The 27,839-nt window shown below is 44.8% G+C and overlaps 1 protein-coding gene across 2 annotated transcripts in view; it reads left to right on the forward strand.

Moving 5' to 3' along the window:
* Positions 1-27,839, forward strand: part of INO80 (INO80 complex subunit) — a 115,320-nt gene that overhangs the window by 82,802 nt on the left and 4,679 nt on the right. For both annotated transcript variants that reach the window (XM_019551613.1, XM_019551611.1), the window contains 7 exons: positions 8,608-8,702; positions 15,949-16,021; positions 21,410-21,568; positions 24,866-24,968; positions 25,503-25,591; positions 26,100-26,255; positions 27,399-27,558. In XM_019551613.1, the coding sequence (XP_019407158.1) occupies positions 8,608-8,702; positions 15,949-16,021; positions 21,410-21,568; positions 24,866-24,968; positions 25,503-25,591; positions 26,100-26,255; positions 27,399-27,558 (835 nt within the window). The remainder of the gene's footprint in view (positions 1-8,607; positions 8,703-15,948; positions 16,022-21,409; positions 21,569-24,865; positions 24,969-25,502; positions 25,592-26,099; positions 26,256-27,398; positions 27,559-27,839) is intronic.

Genomic DNA, 27,839 nt, shown 5'->3' on the forward strand with positions numbered 1-27,839 from the left:
GCTTATCTTATGTATCAAAAAGCATCCTATGAAAAAGTAGGCTGTTAGTTTTCTTGGAACATGACTTTTTCATCTTTGTGATACTGTACATCAGATATCATTTCAAGGTTATGCAAGCCTGCTGCAGGGAGACATTCCCTCAGCATGGTTGTCACAGTCTCTCAGATTTTGTTGTGCTTCACATACTGGTAGAAAGATTCAAGAAATATATTTTAAAGGGTTTTCTCTCTCTTTCTCTCTACCCTGATCTATACCTGTCATTACAAATGCATACCCATCTGTACATTACCGTCAATACAAATGCCTCTTCACAGATGGGGGATGCCCACATAAAACTAGATTCAGAGTATCTGGATACTGAAGGAGATGTAGCACCACATCAGTGTGGCTCAGGCCAACACAGAAGGCTTTCAGAACTTCTTCACAGGGGTGTCATATCCAAATAACAAAGAAAAGCACCACAACTATAGTTAAATCAACAAACAGGATGGCATGAGATCCAGCTCACGGGGAAGGAAAGCTGTCCATCTAGCAACATTGTATCTATTACCAGATTCATATGTTGAAGGTGCATTGGCCTGGCCTGGCCTTCAAAACCCTGGGGTGAACCGTCTTAGCAAAGCTATTTCCATCATAAGTAAGAGATCCAACAGCTCTGCCCTCCAGCCCATATTTTTAGACTAGATTTATCCAGGTGTGGGCCTCTTTGATGTAGATTGCCAACACATCAAAGCTTTTATGTTAGCAGAGGCCTCAGTCCAGGTTCTCTTACTGGTCTTATGATGAAAGGTGTTCTTTCTGTCTTTCCTTGCCTCTGATCCCCTGCATACACTACAGGGGGAGTCAGCTCTCAACTCTTCTTCTGTTTCCTGCGGGACTGAGATAGTTTTGATGCAGTGCCTTCTGTTGCTGAGGTCACCAGGGTGTTCCTACTAGTATTGTTGACCCAAACGAGAGAGTGAGTTGCACCCAACCTTATATTCCCTTCATCTCAGCCTGGAGGCTGAATGGTTCTTGCAAATAGAGCAAGAATGTTCTGCCCATATAAGGAGCATTCTCATGCACAGCAGAAAGACCCCCTAACAGATGTCTATACCAATGCCCTCTCTGTTGGCTATTACTCAAGGCAGATGGGTAGGTGAGATCTAGGATCTTATGATGGAGCTTCCCTCTACCTTTTACCTGGATATGGTGACCCTGAGACTCACCCATATTTCTACATAAGGTGGTGTCTCAGGTTAACTTGCATGTATTCTTTCCAAAATCTTATTCCTCCAGAACTGAGGCTGCTCTGTATTCATTAAATGTTAAAAGCTCTGGCTTAGTATCTGGGGAGAATTAGGCCATTCCCAAACTCCATTGCTTTTCATTTCTACAGCAAAAGGATCTAAAAACACATGATATCAGCCCAAACTAAATGGATCTCTGCATAAAATTGTGCTATGACATTGCCAGAATGGAACTGTCCTTTATGTGGGTTGGACAAGAGGCCAACCCACTCCTGTAGCCTCCTTGATGGATGTTTCCAAAAGTGACATCTGCAAAGCAGTCACCTGGAGCTCAATGCTTACTTTTACTAAATATTACACTATGGCAGAAGCCTCAGCAGCATATACTGCATTTGGTAGAGCGTCCTGCACTCAGAGCCCTGCCTAGGGGGACCACATATATATGGGCACTGCTGGGAGTTGCTCACAAGTGAGAGTGTGTATATGGACAGTCACTCAAAGGAGAAGACAAGGTTACCTAATGGAGTTCTCCGAAATGCATTGTCCACATGTGCATTCACATTCTGCCTTCCTTCCCCTTTTTCCTCAGTTCAGTTTGGGACTCTCTGGTTAAGAGGGAACTGAGCAGGAAGTGTGCATTGTCCTCTACCCTCAGCTTGGAGGACTGTGAGGGCGGACATGGAATAGGGTGCAGATGCTGCTAAAACAAAGTCTCCAGTGAAAGCTCAGAGGCATGGGATGTCAACAACGTGAACAATGCATCTCAAGGAACTAGCCTAGTTACTGACAAGTAGCTTCATTTTCAATAAGCAGTTTGAAGTAGTTAGCTATGTTAGTTTACCCTGCTTTCATTTTCAGTGATTCATAAGGAATATGAACTCATATATGCTTCTGAATGGATTAGTCTATAAGGTGCCACCCTGCCTTGCCCCTCTGTTTTGACTTCAGACTAACACAGCTAACTTCCTTGCTCTAAAAAATATGATAAGGACTACCTCTGTCTTCTTTCTGTACAAGAGAAATTAAACATTTCAGTGGGCTAAATTAGTTGTTTTATAAATTCAAACCTTGTAGACAGTGCATATAAAGCATTATAACTTCTGGGTATGGGAGATAGCACCATGTGCATACATAAGATAGAATGATGTGTTTCTGCATATAATCAGGGTCCCGTCTGTAAACTAGATGGAAATTCACAGCTGCAACTGGGATTTGTAGGTGGGAAACTGTTGAGATTTGCTCAGTCCTCCTCTCAACCCCTCAAGTGTCTGTGTCATCTGACAAGAGCTTACTGCAAAGGGAGCTTCACTGTTTGTTAGATCTAGATTGCTTTGCCAAGTACAACACTTGAGCATTTTTGCGTTTTCAACAAATATATCTGCATAGCATGTAAATTTTTTCTATCATGCAGAAATCCCTGTAGGTTCCAGTGAATAAATGGGGGGAGGAGAAGTGATAGCTTGACTTCTCTGTTGCCTCAGTAACAGACTATGAAGCCAGGGTTGATTTCATCATTTTCCTAGGTTAATACCCTTGGTGTCACACTGACCCCGTCAGCTAAACAAGATTAGCAGAAGGATTTTCAGGCAGGTTTAATGTAGGTAGTCCAACGGGATTAATCAACAGCTTCTGTTTTACTGTTAAAAACATACTAGCCTGTATTTGGTTAGGGAGGTTGAACGGCTTTCTCTTAGTTATCACAGCGTACTATTTGGACCATTTGGTGCCCTTATATTTGGCTCACTGTGTCTCAGGTGGGGTACCCTCTGTTCAATACATTTGAGACTTTCTGAATTCCTCCATGTGTCTTGAAGTAAAACAACATTCCAGTCCATCGTCATTGTGTTTTTCTGGATTCCTCTCTTTAAGGGAGCTAGAATCCTGGATTATAAATAAACCTTCCTTCCAACCCCTTGTTTATCACTACCATTGATATATGTATAGCTTCTTTGTGCTTAGAATGATCTCCCTGGGGCTTTACAGTTTGTTGCAATGTCTGAATATTTCTAAAAACACATTTAGGGAAACAAGGACACTAAACTAAGTATGGGTGAATCATAGTAAAGTGTGTGTGTGCACGCACGTGCCTGTATTTCAAGTGAGAGAGAAATGTTATTTGAAAAGGTTCAGGTTATCAAATAAGAAAGAAATAACCAAAATGGGTGTTTCATGGATGCATTTTAGAATAGCTAGAGCACGGGTGGGTAAAATACAGGCCACAGTCTGCATCTGACCCACCAAATGATCCTATCCAGCCCTCCAGCTGCTTCTGGGAGCCTAAGGAGGGAGGACTGTACTCCACTTTGCTGCAGCTGAGGCCAGGCCACATAGTGCACAGATTCTTCCGCTCCCACCCAGATCCCTTTTGGGAGTTTGCAATCCTGCCATCACTGCCACTGGTATCCGGGCACTCCCAGGATGGAGTGTGATGCACCGTGCTGAGTATGATGTCCTGCCTGCTATGATGAGCTGCTGCTACTGCAACGCCAGTAGGAGGTGAGTCTGTGCTGGGCAGTGTGGGATTAGGCCCAGGACAGCTGCCCCCAACTTTCCTGGTGCAGAGTGGCAGCAGCAGCTCAATGTGGTAGGCATGCAGGATGGCTACTCAGCATACTGGATCGCGCACTGTCTGATCTGGCACTGCAGCCACCAGGCCCACAACTACACAGCACCAACGGGAATCGGGGGTGGGGGGAAATGACTTGGATGCAGGGGGGTAGAGGAGTCTGTGCCCTGTGGCCTGGCCCCAGCTGCAGCAGACCAGTGCAGGGTACAGCCCTCCCTCCTCAGGCTGGATAGGATCAATTAGCATCTTCCTCTCTGTCCTTGGTCTTCAACAGCTCATCAGTCATACATGAAGTGGTCCTCCAGCCCAAATAATTGCCCACTCCTGAGCCTATAGGCTTTGTTACTTGGCATGGAGAAGTGGATGGGAAAGAGGGACTAAAGCTGCAAAGTGATATAGTTAAATGGAGATGAAAGATTAGGTTGGTGAGCTAATTCTTTATGGAAATTTGAAAGCAGGGATGCAAATATTGAATAGTGCTGTTTGGGAAATGGTGATTTAGTCAAAATTTCTAAAGCCTGTAGCAATGGGTCACATAAATTTAATAAAATGTGGATAGCTGTCTTAGTCATGCTGACATTTGGTAGGAGACTCTTGGAAAGATCAGTGGATGGACAGATGGTTTTAACAAGATGAAAGAAGAGGACGGCATTGGTTAGGACGCTAACCAAGGGAATCGGGATAAGGACAGATGTGGGAAATTTCACAGAGGTGAAGAGGGAAAGGTCTTGTTGATAAGAGAAAAGGACACTGCAATATCCAGAATAGTATAGGGCCTCATTCAGCATTGTATCAATCCACTGTTACAAAGCAGTGTAAGAGTGGTGTAAAACTGGAGTCGATTGACCAGTTGTGAATCAGGGGCCCAAGATTTTGGGCCTTCTAAGTTAAACAGGTATTCTGGATTCTAACTTTTCACTCAGTTTCTTGGAGGTACTTTATTCATAGAAAATTCTAGGGCTAAGTCTTGCTCTCAACTTCCTTCTGCTAGGTTCTGTATCTAGAGGTGGAACTGTTTCGGTGGCTGAACTTTGCCATCTCTTTTACAGGCAGTTTATGTATTTTCTTTCTCCTTCCTCCTGTATTGGAGAGCTTGACTGTACAAAAGCACATGTTCCCCCTAAGCCCTTCCGTGTAGCACTTCATGCCTCCCCTACAATAGCAAAGCAGACTGAAAACACAAAAGGAAAAATGGAATGGTCATTGAAGTAATATCAGACTTTACCATTTCATTTCACAGCATATCAGCTCATGCTTTGCTGAGGGTGGGAGCTTGGAGTCAGACCAATCCAATGACATTGTAACAGTATAACTATTCTCTCTTGCCACATCTGCACAGGGGGAAGTCGCAACTTCTCAAAAACATGATGCATTAACAGCTGTTGTGCTTCTTCAACAAAGGACTTTAGCGATTGGAAAATTAGAGCATGTCCGCTGGAGATATTTCAAGGCCCCCACTACAGCCAAAAGTTTCCATCACAATCCCTGTTTTGTTTGCATGTCATAGTGCTATTGCCAGAAAGTGGTGAAACACTTCCAAACCGTGAAAATTTCTCATAATACTAAGAAAAATCTTAGGGTATAGCATTCATGCTGCTACCATTTGATTTATGTACCAGTGGACTCAAATGTTAAGGCTTCTGTAATCATTTCTGTGCGTGTTAAAATTCACAATTCCTTAATAGCCAGAGAAAAATTGGGGGAAATATCAATATAGCAAACATACTTGTCAGGTGATCCTCAAAGAAATATTAGTCTTCTGCCAGACAGAAATACTCCTTTCACTCCCACCAAACTAAGGTCGCATCCTATTTCAGAGAATGATAAGTAACTGGAAACCGTTCACATCCTTCAAACCAAAAATTCAGAACGACACTCTCAACAACTAGATGCCTATCTGTATGGCCAAATCACTTGTTTTCCAAATGCCCAGTGTAAGGTAACAGAGACCTCTAACTCTTGTTACTTAAAGTGAGAGAGGGCAGCCTTATATAGTTGCATATAGCTGTAGACTTCTTTCTGACTTAGAGTTGGGGTGGAGGGAGCCAAGGACACGAGCTACAGAGTTGCAGAGATGGTTGATACAAACTGTAGACAGCAGCAACTGAGGTGACTAGCAAAATTGAGGGAGAGTTGCAGGCTGCAGATGGGTCCCTGCAACCCCTGTGCCTGGTTAAGAGAGCTACAGAAGACGCTGTTTCAAAAAGCCTTCCTCTGATCCCTCATGCAGTACGGGTTCAGACTTTCACCCAACTGGCCATTTCTGAAGTGGTCTGCAGCTGTGGACTTCTTTGGTTTTGTCTAGACCTCTTTCTGTGGTCAGATCAGGCAAAAATTGTCACTTCTGTCTGCACCCATGCCCCAAACCTGTTACACCATTCAATATAGACAAATGAATGCTGGTGATCATTTATTGCTGTTGCCTCCTTGTCCATTCTTTATTCCATCCTGGTGATGGTGGATTCAGTAAAACATCAGATCATTGTGAGGAAACCATGCACTTTTTGGAAAAAGGAAAAATATAGCCCTTTGATTTGGGAAAATAATTCTTAAGACTTTGTTCTATATTCATTTTACAGACAAAGTGAGGGGAGGGGGAAGCATCAAGTACCTACACAGTTTAACAGCTGAATGAAAATTAAGTTTTGCATATAGAAACTCATGTTTCCAGCTCAAGCTTTACCATTAAATGACTTCACATTTTCCACCCTTAGAGGCTTCATGAAGACATTAGTAAAGCTGCAATCCCTGGGGACACACCTGTGTACCTTTATGGACAGCCTATTATAAATAAATCATCATCCAGAATAGTTTCTTGCAAAGAGACGGATCTGTTTTTGACGATGTTCCTTTGAGTGCACGGAGTCTCGAGTAATAACAGAACCTGCCATCTGGGAGTGGTAATACATAAGGCAGTAGTTAAGATGACTCGTAATGAGATTTCCAAAGATCCCAGCACTTGTATAATTGCAGCAAATCCACTCTCAGTGATACTGCTTTGCCTTTCACATTTTGAGCCTGCTAGCTGCCTACCATGAGCAAGTTTCAAAGTAAGAAGTTTTTGGTTGGGATCTGAAACTTCTTGCCAGATGTGATACAATTGTCAGGTTCCACCTTTCAATGTGTATTTCAGTCATCAGACTAGTGGACCACCACTAAAAGCATATTCAGAGACTCTCTGTTTTAACAACTGGAATCTCATAGAGATGTTTGGTATAAGATGGGGAGAAAATTATATTTTATCACTTGAGAATTATGGGATCCAAGTGAAAGAAACGAGGGAGTGAAAAACCATAAATCTGCTTTTCTTGAGGGCAATGACCAGAGAAGTGCCAGACTCTTGGTACAGTCAAACAACACTACAGCTTTGGCATGTCTGTATAAGTGAGGGTAGAGAAAGGGACAGTGCTGTAATGATTCTACTCCCCGTCCTCCCGTAGCATACATTTCCATAGCTTTGGAAGAGGTTTTCTGGCAGGTGAATGCAAGTGGCCCAGCTTATTGTTAGCAATAATGCTATGCTGTCAGATCCACATGGATGAAGGAGTGGTATGTTGGTCACAGGTTGGTGTATATGTTAATACTAGAGCAGAAGTCCAGGTACCACATTATCTGGAGTTAAGAATTGCCAGTGTTTTATTTTACTTTTGATAGTTGCATTTTACAATCTAGCCAAAGTTTGGCAGAAGCAAGCATTGATTGGAGAGATGAATTAAGGCAGAGATGTCTTCATAAGAGTTAAGCAAGAAAAACTGAATGCTCTTAAAGGAAAGAAATGTAATATTAAACTAACGAACATAACTGGAAGTCATTCCTGAATGGAAAACTCTTGCAATATGCTTAATAGTTTCAGAAATTAATAAACAGGTAATGGCAAAACTAGTGAGAACTGGGTGACTGGCTTTCTCAGTAAATCACGGGACAAAAGAAGAGGTAGTAACTGAAGAGTCCATTGGACTCTAACTGATATTCAAAATTGGCAGGCTTTATCAATAATATAAGGGATAACTTACAGATTCATAGACATTAGGGCTGGAAGGGACCTTGTGAGATCATTGGGTCCAGCCTCCTGCCCAAAGGGCAAGAAATCAGCTGGGGTCAGATGACCTCAGCGAGGTAAGCATCCAGGCATTTCTTGAATGTATCCAGAGTAGGTGCTTGCACCACTTCTGGAGGTGGTCTATTCCAGACTTTGGACACTGGGATGGTAAAGAAGTTTTTCTTTATGTCCAGTCAAAAATGGTCTTACAGCAGTTTGTGACATTAGACCTTGTCTTTCCTTCAGATGCCCTGGTGAACAGACATTCTAGTTCCTGATAGACACCCCTTATATACAGAATGTGCAGAATGTGGTCTTAAACTTTGACTTTGTAAAAGCAAGCCTTAGTTTTAATAATTGCACCAGAAGTATGTTCATGAGTTGTTTTTGTAGTGCATTTTTCCTTAGAAAAAAAGAATGCACATTCACAGAGGCAGTACCTCAAACCCAGATATTTTAACCCTAGGATCCTGAAAATGAAACCTTAAATTAACAGACATTAAACAAACTTAATTTGTCATGCCCAATTTGAGTGAAACATAGAAAATAAAAAACAAATGATGGAATGTAACTTGGCTTTTTAAACTTATTTTATTAGTCTTGGGTACTACTAATATAAATTAGATAGACACTATCAGCTTAATCTTACGGTGATATTTCTTAGTCTCTTGGTTATACTTTAATTCCATTGCTAGCATTTTTGTTTGCAGAGTCAGAATGATGTGACTTCACAAAACCAACTCATATTTTTGTGTTTCTGTCTGCTTTGTTAGGAGTACATGGTTTACAGGAAACATACCTATATGCGGCTGGATGGTTCTTCAAAGATCTCTGAAAGGAGAGACATGGTAGCTGACTTTCAGAACAGGTAACCTATGTATAAAAGCACTGAGTTGACCCCTTTAGAGATGCTAAGACAACTTATTTTCCCAAAAAACCTTAAATGTGAAATAAACAATTAACATACGATATGTGAGAAAAGGATTTAAAGGGTGTCGTTCTGATTAACCACTAAAGTTGAGTTCACGTCATTTTAGATCCATAATTTTTATTTTATTTTTTGTTTCTTATTTGAGGTTTACACAGTTTATCTAAAGGGTTTGTTGAACTTACAAAACATTTAGATATTTGTTGTTTGATTAACTGGGATTTCCATTCTTGTGGAGTTTAGAAACTTATCCTTCTGTGAAAGTGTAGCATAAAGCAACTTTAGTGGACCAGACAATCTTATTCTTATTGTCTTGAATATTTTATATTCCACAGATTGTCCCAGGGGTAATAAAGTAGTGGTGCGTTGACTATAGTATGTTCTAGGAAGTAATACTGAGGATTACATTGAAATGTCATGGATATGCTAAGCCTTTTGAAATTAAACAATGGTCTGTTCAGTGCTGTGTGTTTCATAGAACAGCTAAAGAAATAAACTATTATGTGCAATGTAGTGGGATCTACTAAAACCTTGACATTAAACTATAGCAATTGAATTTATATAATAAGCTGTATTGATCAATCCAGTTTAGTGAAGTAAAGCTTCTAAATAAGTGCCTGTAAATTAGCCGTATACTATAACAAGGGAAGGGGGTATGTATAATCTTATAGGATTCCATATCGTGACAACTTCATCTCTATTGATGCATGGCATAAATAATGGTTATATATTAGGTTTGTGCGAAGTGGCAAGTATTCAATTCCGATTCGGCCAATTTGGAAGGGACAGTGATTCGATTCGGTTGTTTGAATCACTGTCCCGCTTCGATTCAGCTGAATCGGATCCAAAGATCTGGCGTTGCTTCAGAGATTCGGCCACAGACTAAACGGTCAGCAGTCCTTGACAATGGACACAGCTTCCTCCAGGGCCGGGGCTGCGCTGGGCGGAAGGCATTGGGAGCAGGGGCAATGCCCCCCCCCCCCCACTGCTAGCACAGCCAGCGTGGGGCCAGCACAAGACTGAGCCCCCATGCTGCCTCTGAAAAGCAGCACGCATTGGCTGGAGCTGGCTCAGCTTTCCCACACCTCACAGATGAGCAGTGGCTTCACCCGAGCTGGGCAAGCAACATCAGGGCATGGGAGGGGCACGTGCCTCCTGAAAACTTACTGCAGCCCTCTATAGCCCCTGCTCCATTGCCTGCCCCGTCCTGATCCAGAGGCACACACCCTTCCCCCTGCATGCTGTATCACTGCTTGCCCAGCCACGGTGAAGCCACTGCTTGTTCAGGAGTTGTGGGGAGTCCGGGCCAGCTCTTGTCACTGTGCGCCACTTGTCCGGAGGCAAGTTGATTTGCCTCCCTCCGCACTCTTTCCCTCCCCCCTCCATCCATCACAACAGACGTATCAGCTGGAGGCAGCTGTATCCAGCGTGGTGAGGACTGCTGCCCGTTTAGTCTATGGCCAAATCTCCGAATCAGCACCGAATCTTTTTCGAATTGATTCGGAGGCTTCCTGTTCAATTCGGACCTTTTAATGGGTCTCCCAATTCGATTCAGATTTGGAGATTCAGCTGCCAAATTGGGCCGAATCTGCTCCAAATCGAATTGGCTACCAAAGCTTTGCACAGCCCTACCGTATATATGGTTACTAAAATTCTCTTGGATGGGACATGACATAACTTGATAAGATGTTGCTATAACATGTGATGTGGTATGTGGTCTGAGATGATATGATACCTTCCTAAAATGTACCTTCTGAATGAATTCTAACAGTCATTAAGAACAAGGTCACTGTTTTTTCACAGTGGTAAGATTCATAGATTATGGTTGTTCCACCATTATCAAGAGAGGAGAAAAAGAGTCAGAAAAAACGAACAACCTGGGTTGGCCTTCTCGGAGTAGAATCATAGTTCTGAAGGTAGATTAGAATCCACGTGTGAACCCTGGAAGTCTGAAAATCAAATCAAGCACTGATGCCATTGAGGCAAAAAATTTAAAAGAGGTTGTGTGCCATGTAGACATTTTATTAGGTAGGCCCCTCTAATAAGCACTATTTGGAAAGGGATAGATGTATGCAAATCAGAACCACAGTGAAGTAGGGCTTAAAGGGAACTTTAAACATTTAAAGCAAGTGAAATGACTGTGCACTGCTGAAATCTTTGATTGGGTCCATTTTCAAAAACTAGATTTTTAGGTGATTATGATCTCTTCCCCACTAGTATTCTAGCATTTGTCCCTGTAAGAAGTTTTAACCAAGAATGCTTACCAAATTATATTTTATTAATGAACAGAACAACTAAAGAAAAATAATCATTTCAGCTGGAAGTCCCTTTGATATAAAGTTTCGCCAGTCTAAACAAGAATTCCTATAAAAGTATTAAATTCCTCTTGTGCTATGTTTGTTTATGAAGAATACTTCCAGGAAAAAGTCTGACTGAAACTACAGACAGTTCTGCAGGATGTCCTGGCAGGACTCGTGACTAAAGAATTTATAATCTCTTCATAAGTTCTGAGGAAAAATCTTCTTTCCCCTCCCTGTCATTTTTCACCTTTGAAAGCTGTTGATCCACCTTCTAATAATTGTTCATATCAGAGGTGGACAAAATCTGGCCCACCAAGGGATTTTATCTGGCTTGCGGTGGGTCCCTTGGCCCTGCCCAGTCCAGGCATGGGGAGCAGCCCAGACCATGGCATGTGCAGCCTGTCCCACTGCACCCAGGCATGCAGCAGGGCTGGGGACTCCACTTCCCAGCAGCCCTGGCAGTGGCTCTTTCTAGGTACTACCACTAGTTTCACTGCTGTCACAGGACCCAGCCCTCCTGCCTGGGCACCCTAGCCCACCTGCCCTGCACTCACTGCCCGGGGACAAAGCAGACAGGCGTGGTCTAAAATGGAAACCAGACGGGACCCTTACAGGCAGGGCATTCTTGGCTGGGTGTATGGGATGGGGCTGAGGGTGGGTATTTAGGAGTTTCAGTGAGCTGTGGGGTTTGTTGGAGTTCTGACCTAGCCTGCAACAGCTTGCCATACCTCCCTAAGTGGCCCTCCAGCCCAAATAATTGACCACCCCTGGTCCATATGTACTTTACTGTTAACGTGTATGGACCTTCACGTGCCTGAGCTCAGAGGCTTCCTCATCTCTGTAGGAAACAGGTGTCAAGATTCCTACTGCCTGATACTCAGGCGATAAATGATAAAATATACTGACTGCACCTCAGTTTCTCTCATCTGCCTCTGGTTCAAGATGAAACTTTTTATTGTCTGAGTTCAAGGATATAGAAAACCCCTTTTTCCTACTTTCAAAACTTTTGAAAGTTAGTTTCAAACTTTCTAAGGGGATCTCAATTATAAAAGGTTTAATCATGCTCTGGGACTGTAAACTGCTTACCTCCCATGGGGTTCCTGTTTGAACCAGCACCATCACCATCATGCTTCCTGCCACACTTACCAGTCAGTCAGGATATTTTTAGTACCCAACCTCCCCTGTGTGCTGTCTATGTGGTTTTCCATTCAGCGTGGTTTGTCTGAGGACTCACCCCAAGTTCTTGTCATTGGCAGTTGCAGAGTTCCACCTGGATCAACAGATTGACCTTCCTTGTTTCTTCCCAAAGCCACCTGCATCCTGAATTTAGGCATTTTTCCACATGCTGGATGTGAGCTACCCTAGCCCTTTATTTTCAAAAGATAAAACTATTTAGGTTGGTTCCTAAACTGTCTGTTGCTGTAATGGAGAGAATAAAAGGCAAGGTGGTCTCAACCCAGGGTTTTCCAAATCTTGGACTATGTAAAGTCGTGTTATGAGAGAGCCACCATGGACCCATCTACGTCTGTTAGAACACACAGCCGCAGAATTCCAGCTGTGTCAGCAGCCTCACTACAAGCTTACTAAATGTCAAACAGTGTCAAAATCCTTCAGAGTGCACACTGGATTTGACAAAGTGCAGAATCAGTCACAGTATTCTCTTGAGACTGAGATCCCACCTTCAATTGAAGTTTGGTGCTTTGGAGTCATGAACAGTGGGACTTGTATATGGCAGTTACTTGAAGGAGAATGAGAATTGTACCTTGGGCTACCTGGTATTTTTGAAGGTGTTGTCCATAGTCATATTTTGCAACCTACTTCTACCCTGTCTGCTCTGGATTGTTGCATGCCTAAGATTCCACAGCTGAAACAAAACTGAAGTGTGGTCAGTGTCCTCCATATTTTATCTCCTCTGTGCAAAGCACACAGAATTTCAGGGGCATGTAAGTGCCAGGCATAAATTGCTGGTCAAAAATTCTCTGGGGCTGGGCATTTTTAGTCATGCCCACCAGTAGTGGAATGTGCTTGTGGACAACACAGCTTCCAGTTAACATAAGGGAATTAACTTTTCATTTTATTCATTGTTCTTTTGTTAATAGGTCTGTGTAGTTGATCATTTTCCAAATGTTTAAGTCACTCACCACTGAATTCTCACACTATACCTGTTTGATGGATAAGATATTATTCCCATTGGTGGGAAAGGGAAAACGAAGAAAAAAAAATCTATTAGTGCAAGCTAGTGTCAGAGCTAGGAGTTGGAGTACAGGCAGTCCTCAGACTTACGACACAATTGGTTCCTAAAAACTGTCTTAAGTTGAAACGTTGTAACTCGGAACCAATTTTCCCATAGGAAACAATGTTATAAATGGGGGATTGGTTCCTGAACCAAGGCCTGGTACCCAATTTTCACCAAAAATAACCCAGAATTTTATACGCAATCAATTATAGATGAGTCATATAGCTACATTAATGTAACTATATTGTAAATAGCAATCATATTGATTTGGAAGGACTTCTCTGAGGTGACTTTGCTGCACTTTTTGAAGAGTTCTTTGCTGGAGTCTTCTCAGGAGTCTTGGCTGCAGGTTTTTCTGGAGTCTTGTCTGCTTTCTTAAGAATTATGTCCAAGGAAATTTGGACAGATGTTCTCTTCTTTTGCTTGTACATTTCTCCATAGCAGCTGTACATGTTGGATATGCCCCTATTCACTGATGCCCTGCATTCAGTGTCAGGGTCATGTTCCTCAAACAGGGACATGGCAGCTTCCAAATGTTGAAATGCCTCAGCCAACACTTTTGTTGTCAAGACTTTATGGGGGGGGGAGTCTCTTCAACAGTGTGACTTCTTCCTCTGTGACTTTTTGCTGTTCATCATAAAGACTCTTGACCATTTCCTTAATGGTGCCCAAAACTCTCAGGAGCACAGGTTTTATTTTGATCCTCCAACCAAATGATTAACAACCCGTAGCCCCCAGAATGATGCCATGGCTCGTCCAGCTACCCCCCCCACTGCTACCCCCACAGGGAGGCCAGAAGTGCCAGGCTGCACTCCAGGGGCTATGGGCAGCCATGGGAGAAGCCACAGCTCATCCGGCTGCTCCTCCCATGGTGAGGTGGGCAGTGCCAGACTACGCTCTGGCAGTGCTGGGGGTGGGGGCTGTGGGAGAATTCGCAGCTTGTCCAGCTGCTTCCCCACTGCTCCCCCCGCAGCAATGCAGAAGGCGTTGGGAGCAGGGGCTCTTCCCTGTCGCCACTTGTCCAGCTGGGGTGGGGGTGCAGGGTGCAGGAACAACAGCACTGGGAATTGGGGCTATGCCCTGCTGCCGCTTGCCCAGCCTGGGGGCGTGTGGGGTGGCATGATGCACAGACATGGCTTGCTCCAGGTGGAAGGCACTGGGAGCAAGGGCTCTGCCTTGCTGCTGCTTGTCTAGCCAGGGCAGGAGGGTGTGGGGCAGAGACACTGCCTTGAACAAGCGGGACATTGATGCCTCAGACAAGCAGCACACAGCAGCAGAGCCACTCCAGCTTCCCCATGCCTTCCAGATGAGTCGTGGTTTCACAGCACGCCATGGCAGGGCCGTGTGCCCTGGATCTGCTTGGGGCGGCCTGGGTAGAGGCTGCTCTGGGTGGGCAGTGAGGGCTGTGGGGAATTTTAGAGTAGCTGCATGCTCCCTGTAGCCCCCGCTTCGTCATCCACAATGTGCAGATCCAGGGGCACATGCCTCTACCATTCCCTACACCTGCTGCCACTCGGCAGGGTGAAACCACAGCTCATCTAGGAAGCATGGGGCGACTGGAGCAACCCTGCCACTATGTGCCACTTGTCCGAGGCAGTGCAGCACAGCGCCTCTGTCCCGCACCCTCTTCCCTGGCTGGACAAGCGGCAGCAGGCAGAGCCTTTGTGCCCACAGCCTTCTGCCTGGAGCAAGCCACGCCTGCATCACGCACTCCCCTGCCCTGGCTGGGCAAGCGGCAGCAGGGCAGGACCTCCGCTCCCAGTGCCTTCTGCCTGGCATGCAACTCCAGCCCCAGCTGTCCCACGCAGATCTGGGGCACACGCTCCATGTGCCCTCCTGGATCTGTGGCATGCAGCAGTAGGAGCCGCCCCATGCCCTCCCCATGCCAGTGTCCAGTGTCATAAAGTCAAAACCCACATCAGAACGTCGAAAAAGTGGGTCAGTTTACAAGTGGTGTAAGTGCCAATTTGACGTAATTCAAAACGTCATAAGTCAAGGGCTGCCCGTATAGTAGTTCTTATATTCAAGATTTCTACTTGGAAGGTTTTACCATGTCTTTTTCCATCATACTTTTAATAGTCCAAGCCAAGGGATGTAGGAAATACAAATCACTTGGTGTTTAAAGAAAAGAGAAAACATTCAGTTTAGGACAGTTTTGTATCTATAATATGTTTCGGCTTCTTTTCCTTTATTCTTTACCTATAGACTAATATTAACATAGGATCTTGTTTGAGTTCATTAGCTTTTCTCTTCATTCCTTACCTGACAAACTAATCTTAGATTTAGAGTTGGTTCAGTGAAAATGTTTATGAAACTAGAGCAGGAAATATGAGAATTTCAGCAAGAGAATGAGCAAAACGGGCACAACAAGCCCAGTGTTGTTTTAAGTTAGCACAAGAGGCTGCCACTGTGATTTGAAAAGAACATTCACAAGTGTTTTTCAACACCGCTAAACTGTATTTTAACTCTCCATCCCTACTTCCTTTTTCTACAGCCAGGAATAGGCCAAAACATTTTTGTAGATGAGCTTGTAAAAATAACTGTGATCAATTTCTTCAAGGCAAAGTATTTACCTTGCTGGGTGTTCTTCTCTAACTTGTGGTGTGATATCATCACAAAATAAGTGACTTGTTCTTTTCTTTGCCCCTAGGAATGATATTTTTGTGTTCCTGTTGAGCACAAGAGCTGGAGGCTTGGGCATTAACCTCACAGCTGCGGATACGGTATGTAAATAGTTTTGTATAATTGTAGAATACAAAATCTGTTTTCTAGAATGTAGCTGGGTTACTGCTGAGAAATAAGGATTACTAGCTTGGATGCAGCGCTATGATAATGTGGCTATACTGCTTCTGGGGCTGGACCTAGCAAGTACAAAGCTAACACAGCAATGCCTTCTGTTGTATAGACTCTGGAATCCAAGTTCACATATTCACGGCAAGCTTGGGGCATCTCTGCAGCACTGTATGCTGCTGTGTAAACATAGCTAGATGGCACAAGGAGTGTACAAAAGCAAATAGCACATTTATACAGCAGATCTGATTTTATCTGTCTACCTTGTGAATTTAAGGTTGAATAGTACAGGGATATTGGGTCCTTGTGTCACGGAGCGGGAACCTACGAGCGGCCGTGTACTCGCTAGCACCCCCCTGCTGTGTCACTTAGGCAATCCAGCACCCTCGACTCACCTGCCATGTCTTTGATCTTAGGCTCAGTATGGGAGGCTGCCTACCTGCACCTATGACACCGCGCTGGTATTGCCTCCGTTCCAAATGGGGTGCTCTCACCCCGGCCTTATGGGCAGTGCGTGCCTCCGACCTCCCCTTATAGCACGCCCCAAGCCTCGCAGCTCTTCCTGGACGTTGTCTGGTCCTGCGCCCTACTGGCGCCCCCTGGGCTGGCCTACAACCAGCGCCCCTTCTCCAGCGCCCCTGGGCCTGACCTGCAATCCGCGCCCCTTCTCCGGCGCCCCTGGGCCTGACCCGCAGTCTGCGCCCCTTCTCTGGCATGGCCCCCTTGACTGGATTAACCCTCTATATCGACTGGGCTCAGGCGGCTTAAGCGCTACCTGGCCCCTTCTGAGTCCTGTCCCTGGTGACCATCCAATTGGGCTCAGGCGGCTGGAGCCTTACCTGGCCCCTGCTGACCCCTGCCAATGATGATTGTCCAACTAAGTGTGTCCTGGTAGGCTCAGGCGACCGGAGCCCTACCTGGCCCCTTCAAAGTCCTGCCAATGATGACCCTGACAAAGTGTGTCCTGTAAGGCTCAGGTGGCTGGAGCCTTACCTGGCCCCTCTGGTTCCTAGGGCTCCCCTGCTGGTACGGGGACCTTCCAGACAACCCTTTAGCTGGCACCTGTCTTGGGTCCCTGTCAATGAAACCTGCCGCCCGCCTTGGGGTGGCTTGATCAAGTACGTGGCCCACCTAGGACCTCTGCCGTGCCTCCCGCGCCCATTGCCCCCTCTGGGGCGTTTGCTGCTTCCCGCACCCGTTGCCCCCTCTGGGGCCTTTGCCGCGCGTCTCTGGCGCAAACCACTGTGCCCCACCGGCACCACTCATTGTGCCCCGCTGAGCACCGGGAACCCCCAAGCGGCTGGGGAGCCCCCGTAAGGCCTCCTCTCACCCCTACAGCCTCACCCGGTCCTCGGGTGTAATCATAACAAAACATAAGCCAAGCGGCTACAACACGAGCAAAAGCCCACCGGCTTATAACACAAACCACACGCTGCGCTGGTTCTCACCGATACCTTTCTCAGGGCTCTCTCTCTCCCCTCGCATCATTGCAGCGGTCAAACTGCCACCGTAGGCTCTGCTGCTCAGCTCTCCGCCACAGAGCTCCTGCTCATGCAGTGGCCGGAGAGGAACTGCTCACGGGCTCCAGCCTGAGCTGTTATAAAGGGCCCGGCCCTGCCCCCTTCCGGTCACCTGACCGGCTGGTTGCCCCAGCAACCCGCAGCTGCGCTGCTCTGCTGCTTGACAACTCTCCTCTTATCCTTTAAGTCACAGGGCACCTCAGTGCCCCTGTGACACCTTGTTCAGCAAAATAATTACAGCACTGCCTTTCTTTTTGAAAGCATTTTGTTGCTGTGCCTGTTTGATTTCATGAGACGAGCTTCTTTCTGCACACTGTATTAAAGTTTCAAAGACTTGCAGTAAGAACTACCTAGAGGAGATCTACAAAGTTTTCAGCTCTCTTGTATCAGAATGCTAGTTGACCACCAGGTTGGGAAAACTTTTCTCCTCTCTCCTAGTCATCCCTCATATTTTATTGTACGCCCAATTAGATGGGCGACGTCTTCTGATGAAACATCCACCATACATAGAGACAAGCTTTTAGACCATATAAATGATCTTTTTAAAAATAGCTTGTTCATACTGAGATTTGACAGTGGCCTTCAGTTCCCAAAAGGCAGCAAACTTCTGAACCTGTATCTTCCTCCTTTCTTTATTTTCAATTCCCCTGTGCCTCTTGTAATTTCCAAAACAAGTTGGAACAAAATGAAATCCACAGGGTTGCCTGGGCAAACCAAGATAGATATAAGTCAGAGAGCTTCAAAATGCTTGTAACTTCTGCAGATCCTGGAGTCTAAACAATACTTTGGTATGTGAACTAAAATTTTGAGTATAATCAGGAACAGATTCTATTGGTGGGGTTATGATGCTGTTGTACATCCTCAAAGGGATCTTTTACTGTCAATATTAAGAACAGAGACTGACCTAGATTTTCTGTACCTTCATTCTGTCGCACTGAGGATTTGTTTGGGAGACTCTGCTGACACCATCTTCTTTGCTTATTACAACATGAAGAAAAGGCTATATGTAAATAGCAGAAACTGTGGAACAGGGAAAAGCCTTCCCTTTTTGAGTCCTTTTAGTCTGCTTTTCTTTTGGGCTTATTGAAGATACTGCCTGAGTTTGATTTACAGGAGTTATACTTGAATATGCAGTACATGCTCCAAATAGTTATCATTACTCCTCCTTCCAATGGGAGGACTCAATTAATCACTTACAGGTCAAATGTATTCTGCCACATGGATGACAGGAACTACTGCTGCAGGTTTGGGTAAGCCCTGACAGACAGTTTCTGGCCAGATGTGTCTGCCTCCACTAAAAAGAGGCAGGCTGCTCAGGAGCCTTTGTCCTTTCCATTGTTTTAAATGGTCAGAAATCCAACAGTAAACTCTTCTAAGTGCTTCCCTCTCCCACTTATTTTCTCTTCAGCCTGCTTTTGCATTGTGAGGTGTCCCTCCTTGCCGTACAGTGCAATGTTGTTTTCTCTATCTAGCAAGCTGGCATAACATAGCAGCACAAACAGAAACGTACACAGTGCAGGAAACCATTCCTGCCCAGCCCCAAATGTTCTTTATATTCATGTGTCCCATGTTTATCAGCCTTGTACAATCTTAAAAATGCAGGTGCCTTGTAAATATATTTTTTGCCTTTTGGTAGGAGCTAAGCTCCACAAGGACAGAAAACAGTGGGAACCCTGCCAGCTCCAAATGTGCCATTGAGGAAGTAGCTGTTGCTGCCTGCCAAAGACAGGTCAGCCTCAAGGGACCAACAGCAGCATCTGCCCTTTGCCAGTGTCAGACTGGCATGGGCTGTGGGGGTTTTTACCTTCCTCGTAGGCCCCATCAACCAGTGGTTATACTAAAAAAGCTAAAATTAACTTTAATGTGGCCAGAAAGAAAACTCTGCCTGTGCCTTTCCGTTACAGACTTGCTGAATGGGATGCATGAGGACTCAGTGCAAAACCACAAACAAACAAAACCCTCAGGCAACTCTGGCGCAGACTCCTCCTCAGAATTATTATGCCTTATGCAGGAAGAATTTTCCAATTAGGGGAAACCATAAAGGTCTGGGTCAGGCTTTTTCCCTACAAATCCTTCAGTACCATGCTGAATGTAGTCGCTTCCCCTGAGTCTCAGTTTGAGGTGCCATGTTATCAACACTCCCCACACTTCTCAAGCCTTCTGCTCCCCACAGATGTCCCCACTTAATTCACCTGCCATACCTTGCTCTTATCAGTGGGCAGGTCTCTGAAGAAAGGGAATCTAGCCAATAGGATATAGCCCCCTGGTCTGAGATTTCACTGAATTTTCCAAAATACCATTTCCTGTGTTCAGCCTTTCTGCCTAGTGTCCTTAAGCCTTGTTATCCATCCTTGTTGGACTTATTTCCACTGGTAGGTCCTCCAGTTCTCTACCAGGTCTTTCCTCAGTCCAGTTTGCTTGTTTGAAGGCCTCTTAATCTAGAGAGGTGTAGAATAAGCCAGGCCTCCTTCATGGCCTGTTTGACCTTGGTCACCTTTACCACAGATTTACTCATGGTTTATTCCCTGGGTCCACCTTCCTTTGGCAAAAACTTTGTTCTTCTTGCTGTTCAGAAACCTTCAACCCATCGCTGCTGGGCCTCTTCCTTTGTACTTCTCTCTCAGGCTTCCACCCCATATTGCTTCATTTGAAACAGGGGTGTCAGGCATACAGCTTGCAAGCCAGATCTGGCCCACAGTGACAGCTCATCTGGCCTGCAGCTTGGATTGGGGAAGACCTTCTGGCTATTGTAGCCAAGCAGCTGGGTGAGAGGCATAGTGCTGGAGCTCCAGCAGCACTGCAGGAAGAGGCCTGACATCATGGCTTGTTCCTGTGGCAGCGGCAAAGAGCCCGGGATGCTGGACTTCTTCCTGTCAGCTCTTGGACCAGAACAGAGGGGGTCCGGCACCCAGTCTGGCCCGTGGGACCTGCCTTGCACTATTCATTTGGCCTGTGGACCAATTCTGCACAGCTCGTCTAACCTGTGGGGCCAGATGAGTTTGACACCCTCGTCTTAAAGGGATCTGCCCTTGCTTCCCTGTAATGGAGACAAAAGGGGCCCTGTTACGGTGTAAAAAGATCAAATTCCTGGTTGTAGCAATAGAGACTGGAATGATTCCTACCTATGTTTATAAAAGAGCTAAAGCTACTTACTGATACCAATATATAGAAGTGATAATGGGCCAAGAAAGACCCATCTTATGAAAGGCAGGCACCTTAACAGTCTGTTTGTGAAAGCTGTACAGGTTACAAAAGAATCAGTTTCATATAAGAGCACTTTAAACTGGTACATGCTGCCGTTGTAAGAGGAGTTTTGAAAACCCTTCAAGCCAAGTAGGATTCTTTAACAAAGAAAATAGTAAAAAATTAGATTGAAACAGGAAGGTCCTGCAGTCTCTTATGAGGTTGCTGACAGATGTTAGTTTAAAGGCATGATGGGATCTGATGCTTGATTCCAACAACTGCATCTCCTGCCATGGCACATGTGCATGCATGGCAGGATGCATAGTTTTGGGGGTTGGGGATCAGATTGTAATCATACACCTACTGGCAAGACATGCAGTTTGGGGATTGGGAATAAGGTCCTAATTGCACCCTACTTGCCAGTGCCTACAATTATGGTGCAATTAGGACTTGCCTGCAGTCAGCAAGTATTACATGCAGTTTGGACTGTGTAGCAGAGTTAAATTCTCCCAATAGTAGGCTAGTTTTCTTTTTTCATTGGATGTACTTAAAAACAAAATATTGTAACAGTTTGTTTCTGTTTAACACCTTTTGTGCTCCTGTAATGTTCCTGTATAGGTAATTTTCTATGACAGTGACTGGAACCCAACAGTAGACCAGCAGGCCATGGACCGGGCACACAGACTGGGGCAGACAAAGCAAGTCACTGTGTACCGGTTGATATGTAAAGGCACCATTGAGGAGCGCATCTTGCAGAGAGCCAAGGAGAAGAGTGAGGTGAGAATGAGTAAATTGTCTTGAGCAGGAAAGGTTAGAAAGGGTACCAGAAGCTGTGAAATGAGAAGCAGAAAGATCTCTCTGGATAGAAGGGGAACCAAAATGGGGAGTATCCATGCAATTAAAAAAAGACTAAACAAATGAGTATGCAGTTGTTACCAGTATTTCAGAACACTATAGCTCAGGGGTTGGCAGCCTCTGGCTGCCGTGGGCTGCTCTTTGTAACCTGGAACCATGGGTGACTGGTGCCTCTTGAGTCAGGGGGAGCACATGCCCCCTCCCCCCCCCAACACCAGTAAGCAACCTGATCTCACTAACCAGGGGGGCAGTCCCCCAGCAGCCAATCATGCTGACTAGGGGGAGGTCCCCCACAGCTGTTCTCACTCACCAAAAAGGGGCCACACAGGTTCCAGAAGTCCCGCAGTCACTTCCGGAAGCAGCGCGGCCACTTTTGCTGGCAGCCCTGCTCCCCAGCCGGTGCTCATGGGGGAGGCACTAGTGCTCCTGCCTGCCCCCTGCCCAGTGGCTAAATGGGGACCGTTGCTTGACAGGGGGTGCATTGGCACTCTCACCCCCATACACTCCCTATGCGTTGCCATTCCCTGGAACCCTGCATGGGTCACAGATCTCAGTCCCCTGGAGCACCCAAGTTTTTGCGCTCACCCTCACCACTGATTCCATTCCATTGGTCACTTGAAAGAGTTAAATCCAATGCCCCAAGCTGACAATGGTCAGATCCAGTCTTTGTGGGACAGATCTGACCCACGGGCTATAAGTTGCTGACTTCTGCTATCACTGGAGTGTAGCAGCAGGGGCCAACATGTTTATACCAGCCTGTCACAAATCTAGGTTCTTGCTATGATGTGGAATGTGTCTGTACCCTGTCTACCTTACAGCTTTATGCTATCACTGTGCTTACGGGTTTTAATTTTCTTGATGTAAGAAAGACTTTTACTATATCTTCCATTAATTTCTGCAGAACTGTAAACTAGTATCACTTAGGATTTGAATGTTGTGATCCTTTTATCATACTAGAATTTCTTTTCAGAAAGTCATTAAGATAATCAGATAATATGCAAGGAGTCACAGACGTGCCCAGCATCAAGCAGTAAATGTTTTTTAAAAACCTTCCTTGTGGCTTAAGCTTAACTGTAAAACTTTAAGGCAGGAGTGGCCAACTTTTAGCACATGCTCCACAAGCGGCATGTGCAATTGCTTTGCTTGTTCTGTGGCAGGGAGGAGAGAGTGGAGCAATAGATCGGGTGGGGAAGGAGATCAGAGTTTTACTCAGGGAGGGGGCAGGGTTTACATTGTGGCACAGTGACCAAAAAAGGGTTGCCCCCCCTACTACTATAAGGAATGTTACCATGCTAGGAATAATTGGAGACCAGTTCCCAACGTTTAGTATCAGTAATACTGGAAGCTGTAGCACAGACAGGTCTTGTGTATTCTTTCAGCTTTCCTGTCTGTTGGGCCTTGTTTGTATTACAACCTTCAAGTCACTGCATTTTGTGGCTGATGGCAGTGCAGTAGTGAATACTACATTAGCCACCTCTGAATTAAGGTGTATTTCCACTTGTACCCACATTAGGGCTGCCTAATACTAATTTGGGAGGGAGGCTGTTCTGTTTGACATTGCCTGAAATGTCTGATCTTGCTTCTCCCAGTTCTGTATTGTGCTGCATATACTTGTCAGTAGAGGTGCACTGAAATATTGGTTGCCTATCAGATCAGCACTGATAAAAAGAAAACTAACATTATTGGCTATCAGGTTTTTTGGATGATAATGTTCACCAATTAAATATATTATGCCTTCTGGCTGGGGCCTCTGGTTGCCATGTGCATGCATGCAGCCACATGTGTGTGCATGGCCAGGAATGCAGCCGGGCAGCATGGAGAGCAGTGCCCTGTAGGTAAGTCTCTGGAAGGGAAGGGTTGTGGAGGGGGAGAGGGGGTGACTGAGGCCCCCACAGTGAGGGATGGAGTGGGGCTGGGGCTGGGAGTGCTGCCCAGCCAGGTTAGTGAATGGGACTTGGGGCTGGGGTGGGGAACAGAACAGAGCTGCAAGGCAGCTTGTCTAGGCTGGTGCAGGGTGGGGGGTGGGGAGCAGCTCCCCACTGTGTGCACCCTCCAGCTTGGCATGGGGGGGCATGTCTTCTCCTCTCCCTCCCCAGATTTATGCTCAGGGCAGATGCAGGCTGCTCACCATGGGCTCGGTGCTCTCCACTCTGCTGCCTTTCTCTTGATAGCCCCATGCCAGCCACATGCCCCCTGACTGCCCAGCATCAGTGGGAGCAAAGGCAACAAAGCGGAGAGCCTTGAGCCTGCAGCAAGCAGCCCACCTCCACCATCACCCCACTCAGCTGCACTCTGATTAAAAGCATCCCTGCACTTAAAAATGGTGGTAGCAGTGGTGCTTGAACTAAAGCTCATTCAATAAGCTGTAGTTCAAGTGCCCTGCTGCCATTTTTAAGCACTGGGCACTGCTCCTCTGGAAGAGCTGCCCATGGCTCTGTCCTGCTCCCCACCCTGGCCCTGGGTCCCATTCATCACCCTGGCTCGGCAGTGCTCCCAGTTGCAGCCCCCACCCTTGCCCTACTATCTCCCTCACCATGTGGGCCTGGATCTGCACTCCCCACAGCCCTCCCCTCCCATATGCTTCTTCCCCTCTACAGGCTTACCTGCAGGGCACTGCTCTCCATGCTGCCCAGCTGCATTCCTGTAAATCTGTTATGAGATCGGTATCAGCCAATATGGCTATCGGTATTGGCCAAGAAAATCTTTATCAGTGCACCCTTACTTGTCAGTCTAGATGCATCCAGAGAGGTCAAGTGATTGGCTAAACCTACATATCAAATCACTGTCTGACCCAGGATTTAGAATCTAGGCTCTCTTAAATCATAAACCACAATGCTTCCAAAGTACTTGAAAAATGGAGAGAATAATACTTAACTATATCACAGATGGCTGTGAGGATTAATAGTTAATGGTCAGCATTACATTAATGCAGTGACTTTCATTATTTAGTAGGTGCTACTTTAGTAGAAGATTGCTGCATTGCACAGTGGGGAGCCAGTGTTCTTCCATGTGGTTTCAGTTGCAATTTACTAAATCTGTTTTAGTTGATGTGTTAATAAAAACTTATGTGTTCTGCTGCTGGGTTTACCAAGTTAGAATAATCAGCACTTTTCTTTTATGACTGTCAGCCACTTTCCCAAACAGAAAATATTGCTAGTGTTTAATAAAGAGAAATGGGAGTGGTTCATAGCTTCTCTGCTATGTGTTCTTTTGTTCTAGATTCAGCGAATGGTGATTTCAGGTGGCAATTTCAAACCAGACACCTTGAAACCCAAAGAGGTGGTCAGCCTTCTCCTGGATGATGAAGAACTTGAGAAGAAATGTATGTTATTCACATTACAGTGCTTTTGAATTTTTTCTTATCTGTCTCTGCACATGCACTGTAGATAACTACTTCTGTTTCCTGGCTTATTTTATATCAGTAGCTACTTTAGTACAAGTTGGTTTCATACACTGTTGGATAAAATGGGCAAATATATGTGTGAGAAATGAGATGATGTAGTCTAAAGATTTTATTGGCACTTACTAAAGATCACCACATTATTCATGAATGACAGCTTTAACAGAGTAAGGAGGATCATTTAAAATAAGTGCAAGAGGTATTTGAATGTGTAAAGTGTATCTTGATACCACTTTTGAGAGAGATTTTCCAGTAAGGCTTGTACTTTTCTGGGTCTGACTACAGTTTTTCTCTGTAGGAGACTTCAGTGTAACAGACCAGAATTAATGGCTTTATTCAGGGTTTTTCTAGAACCGAGCTACTGTGAAATGGATAATATGTATAGAAAGATAGGAAAGAATTTGGAGAGGTGTTCAGCTCTACAATAGGCTTTTTTCTATTTTTCTTTCTTGACAGTACGCCAGCGTCAGGAAGAGAAACGGCAGCAGGAGGAGACAAATCGTGTGAAAGAGCGTAAACGAAAGAGGGAAAAGTACGCTGAAAAGGTACTTGGATGCAAAAAATATCTTTCTGTGTGTAGTCAAGAGAGTCTGAAAAACTTCCAGCAGGGGTTCTTGCCTGTTACAGCGTGAAAGGAATAGAAATTAAATACTGGGCAAAAGCCAAGATCTGATTTTGATTTTTTGTTTCTTTTAAGCACCACTTCTGCATTTAAATAACTTGCATCTGAATTTAACAGGATAAGCATTTCAGCTTCGTTTGCTTTCTCTTTTTAAATACCAAAATCAAAATACTCTTAACTCTTCATTAGTGGAAAGGTTATTCCAGCCTGTGAGCCATTTTAGGGAAACTTCCTAATCTAATGTAGAATTTCCTGCTGTATGTGGTGCCATGTCTTCCAAAACATTGTTATCAGAAAATGCTGCGTATGGCATTACTCTGATTACTGAATGATGAGCTCCATTTCTTTGGAGCTCTTTATTTATTTGCTCCATTTATCTTCTTTATCATGTTTTTGTTCCTGTGTAACCTGTTCATTTTGCTTATTTGCAGAAGAAGAAAGAAGATGAGTTGGATGGAAAGAGAAAGAAAGAAAGCATGAACCTGGTGATCCCATTTGTTCCCTCAGCTGATAACTCCAACCTGTCCGCTGATGGTGATGACTCCTTCATTAGTGTAGACTCTGCCATGCCTAGTCCCTTCAGTGAGGTGAGATTTTTTTTTTAAACTGTCTTCCACACTTAAATTCAGGGCACAAACCTTTTGCAAATTAGCTTATAGCTAGCATGGAGTCTCTTGTACTGTTTGGAAGCTGGGTGTATCTTAGTCTTAAACTGTTGCATTGAAACTATACTATCCAACTTGTAACAGCTCAAATTAATCTTCCTTTTCAGGTCGAACTATGTATCTTTACATACCATCTCCTTCACTGATTTCTGGCCTCTTTCTACATCAGATCTTGCTTCTTTCTCCTCATCTTCAGACTCTATACAGCTCTGTGCATGCCTGCATCCCTGCTGGTTTCTTCCTGTTCTCTTCTTCCCCTGTCCTTCCTTTATGTCCTACTCTCATTTATGGCTTCTCATGGGCTTTTCCCTAGCAACACCTTCCATGGTTAGGATAGACTTTCCACTTGTGAACCAAGCACCCTCCCTCTCCTCCTTCATAATACTTTATCAGTTTCTTTGTAAGTACCCTAACCAAATTCTCCTACAGCTTTTTCTGCTTCCTCACTTCCATCTGCCCTTTAATTGTTACATTTCCTTTCTCTAACAGAAAGTTTAAATTATTTTGGGCACAAGCTTCCTTTCTTCATCTTTGTAAAAAGCAGTACAGGCGTATGCCACTAAATATATAATAGTGCTTTCATATGAGATTGGGTTAAGATCTTTACATTATACATTTCACTTTTTAATAAAAGTTTTTGTCATCACTAGTGGTGGAGTGGATAAGACAAATCTTAATTTCTCTTGTTTGAAAGGGCACATTCACATGAGGGTTATCAGTCTGGAAAATCAGGGTTGAATAAATTGCTACAAGGGTTTTCCTGGATATCTGCCAGGTTCCTGGATTTTTGTATTTACATATATTTTAGTTCACAGTTGAAATTAAACCCTGGCAGGAAGGAACAGGTTTTAATGCTGATCCACTTATAAGTAGAGAATTTAGTATGGTGAGGCAGCATATATGTTGCTTCGTCTTGCACTGAGAAAAAAAGAGGCTAGTTGCTATTTAATTGTCTGGGTGGGGGGGACCTTCTTTAATGCAGTTGCACCTTTTCTGAAGTTTTTAGTCTATGGTTGTCTTTGCTGCTGTCTTTACCCAACAAGGTTTGGTCTCTGTCTTGTCTAGATCTCCATCAGCAGTGAGTTGCATATGGGATCTATCCCTCCTGATGAAAGTAGCAATGATATGCTGGTAATTGTGGATGACCCAGCATCTTCAGCACCTCAGTCAAGGGCCACAAACTCTCCTGCTTCCATCATGGGCTCAGTCTCAGACACCATGAATGGTCAGTACTTTTTCCTTAGCTAAATATTTGCAAGCAGCCCAGCCTTGACCATTACATCTGTATTGGTATATCTAGTACATTTTACATCACGTCATGCCTGACTCTGTCAGATAAGAGAAGGGGTGTAAAGATCTATGAAAAATGCCTTCCTGCTATGAAATGACCTCAGATCTGACAGAGTTTCTTCTGTTGATGTATTCGGTCATTTGTTATGCTTTAGCATTTCTATGTTACTTAGTACTTCTGTTTCATAAGAATGTTTTTGGCTCTTTTGATGGAAA

Source organism: Crocodylus porosus, unplaced genomic scaffold, assembly GCF_001723895.1.
Source record: "Crocodylus porosus isolate Cpor-Errol unplaced genomic scaffold, CroPor_comp1, whole genome shotgun sequence".
In the NCBI taxonomy this organism is placed as follows: Eukaryota; Metazoa; Chordata; order Crocodylia; family Crocodylidae; genus Crocodylus; species Crocodylus porosus.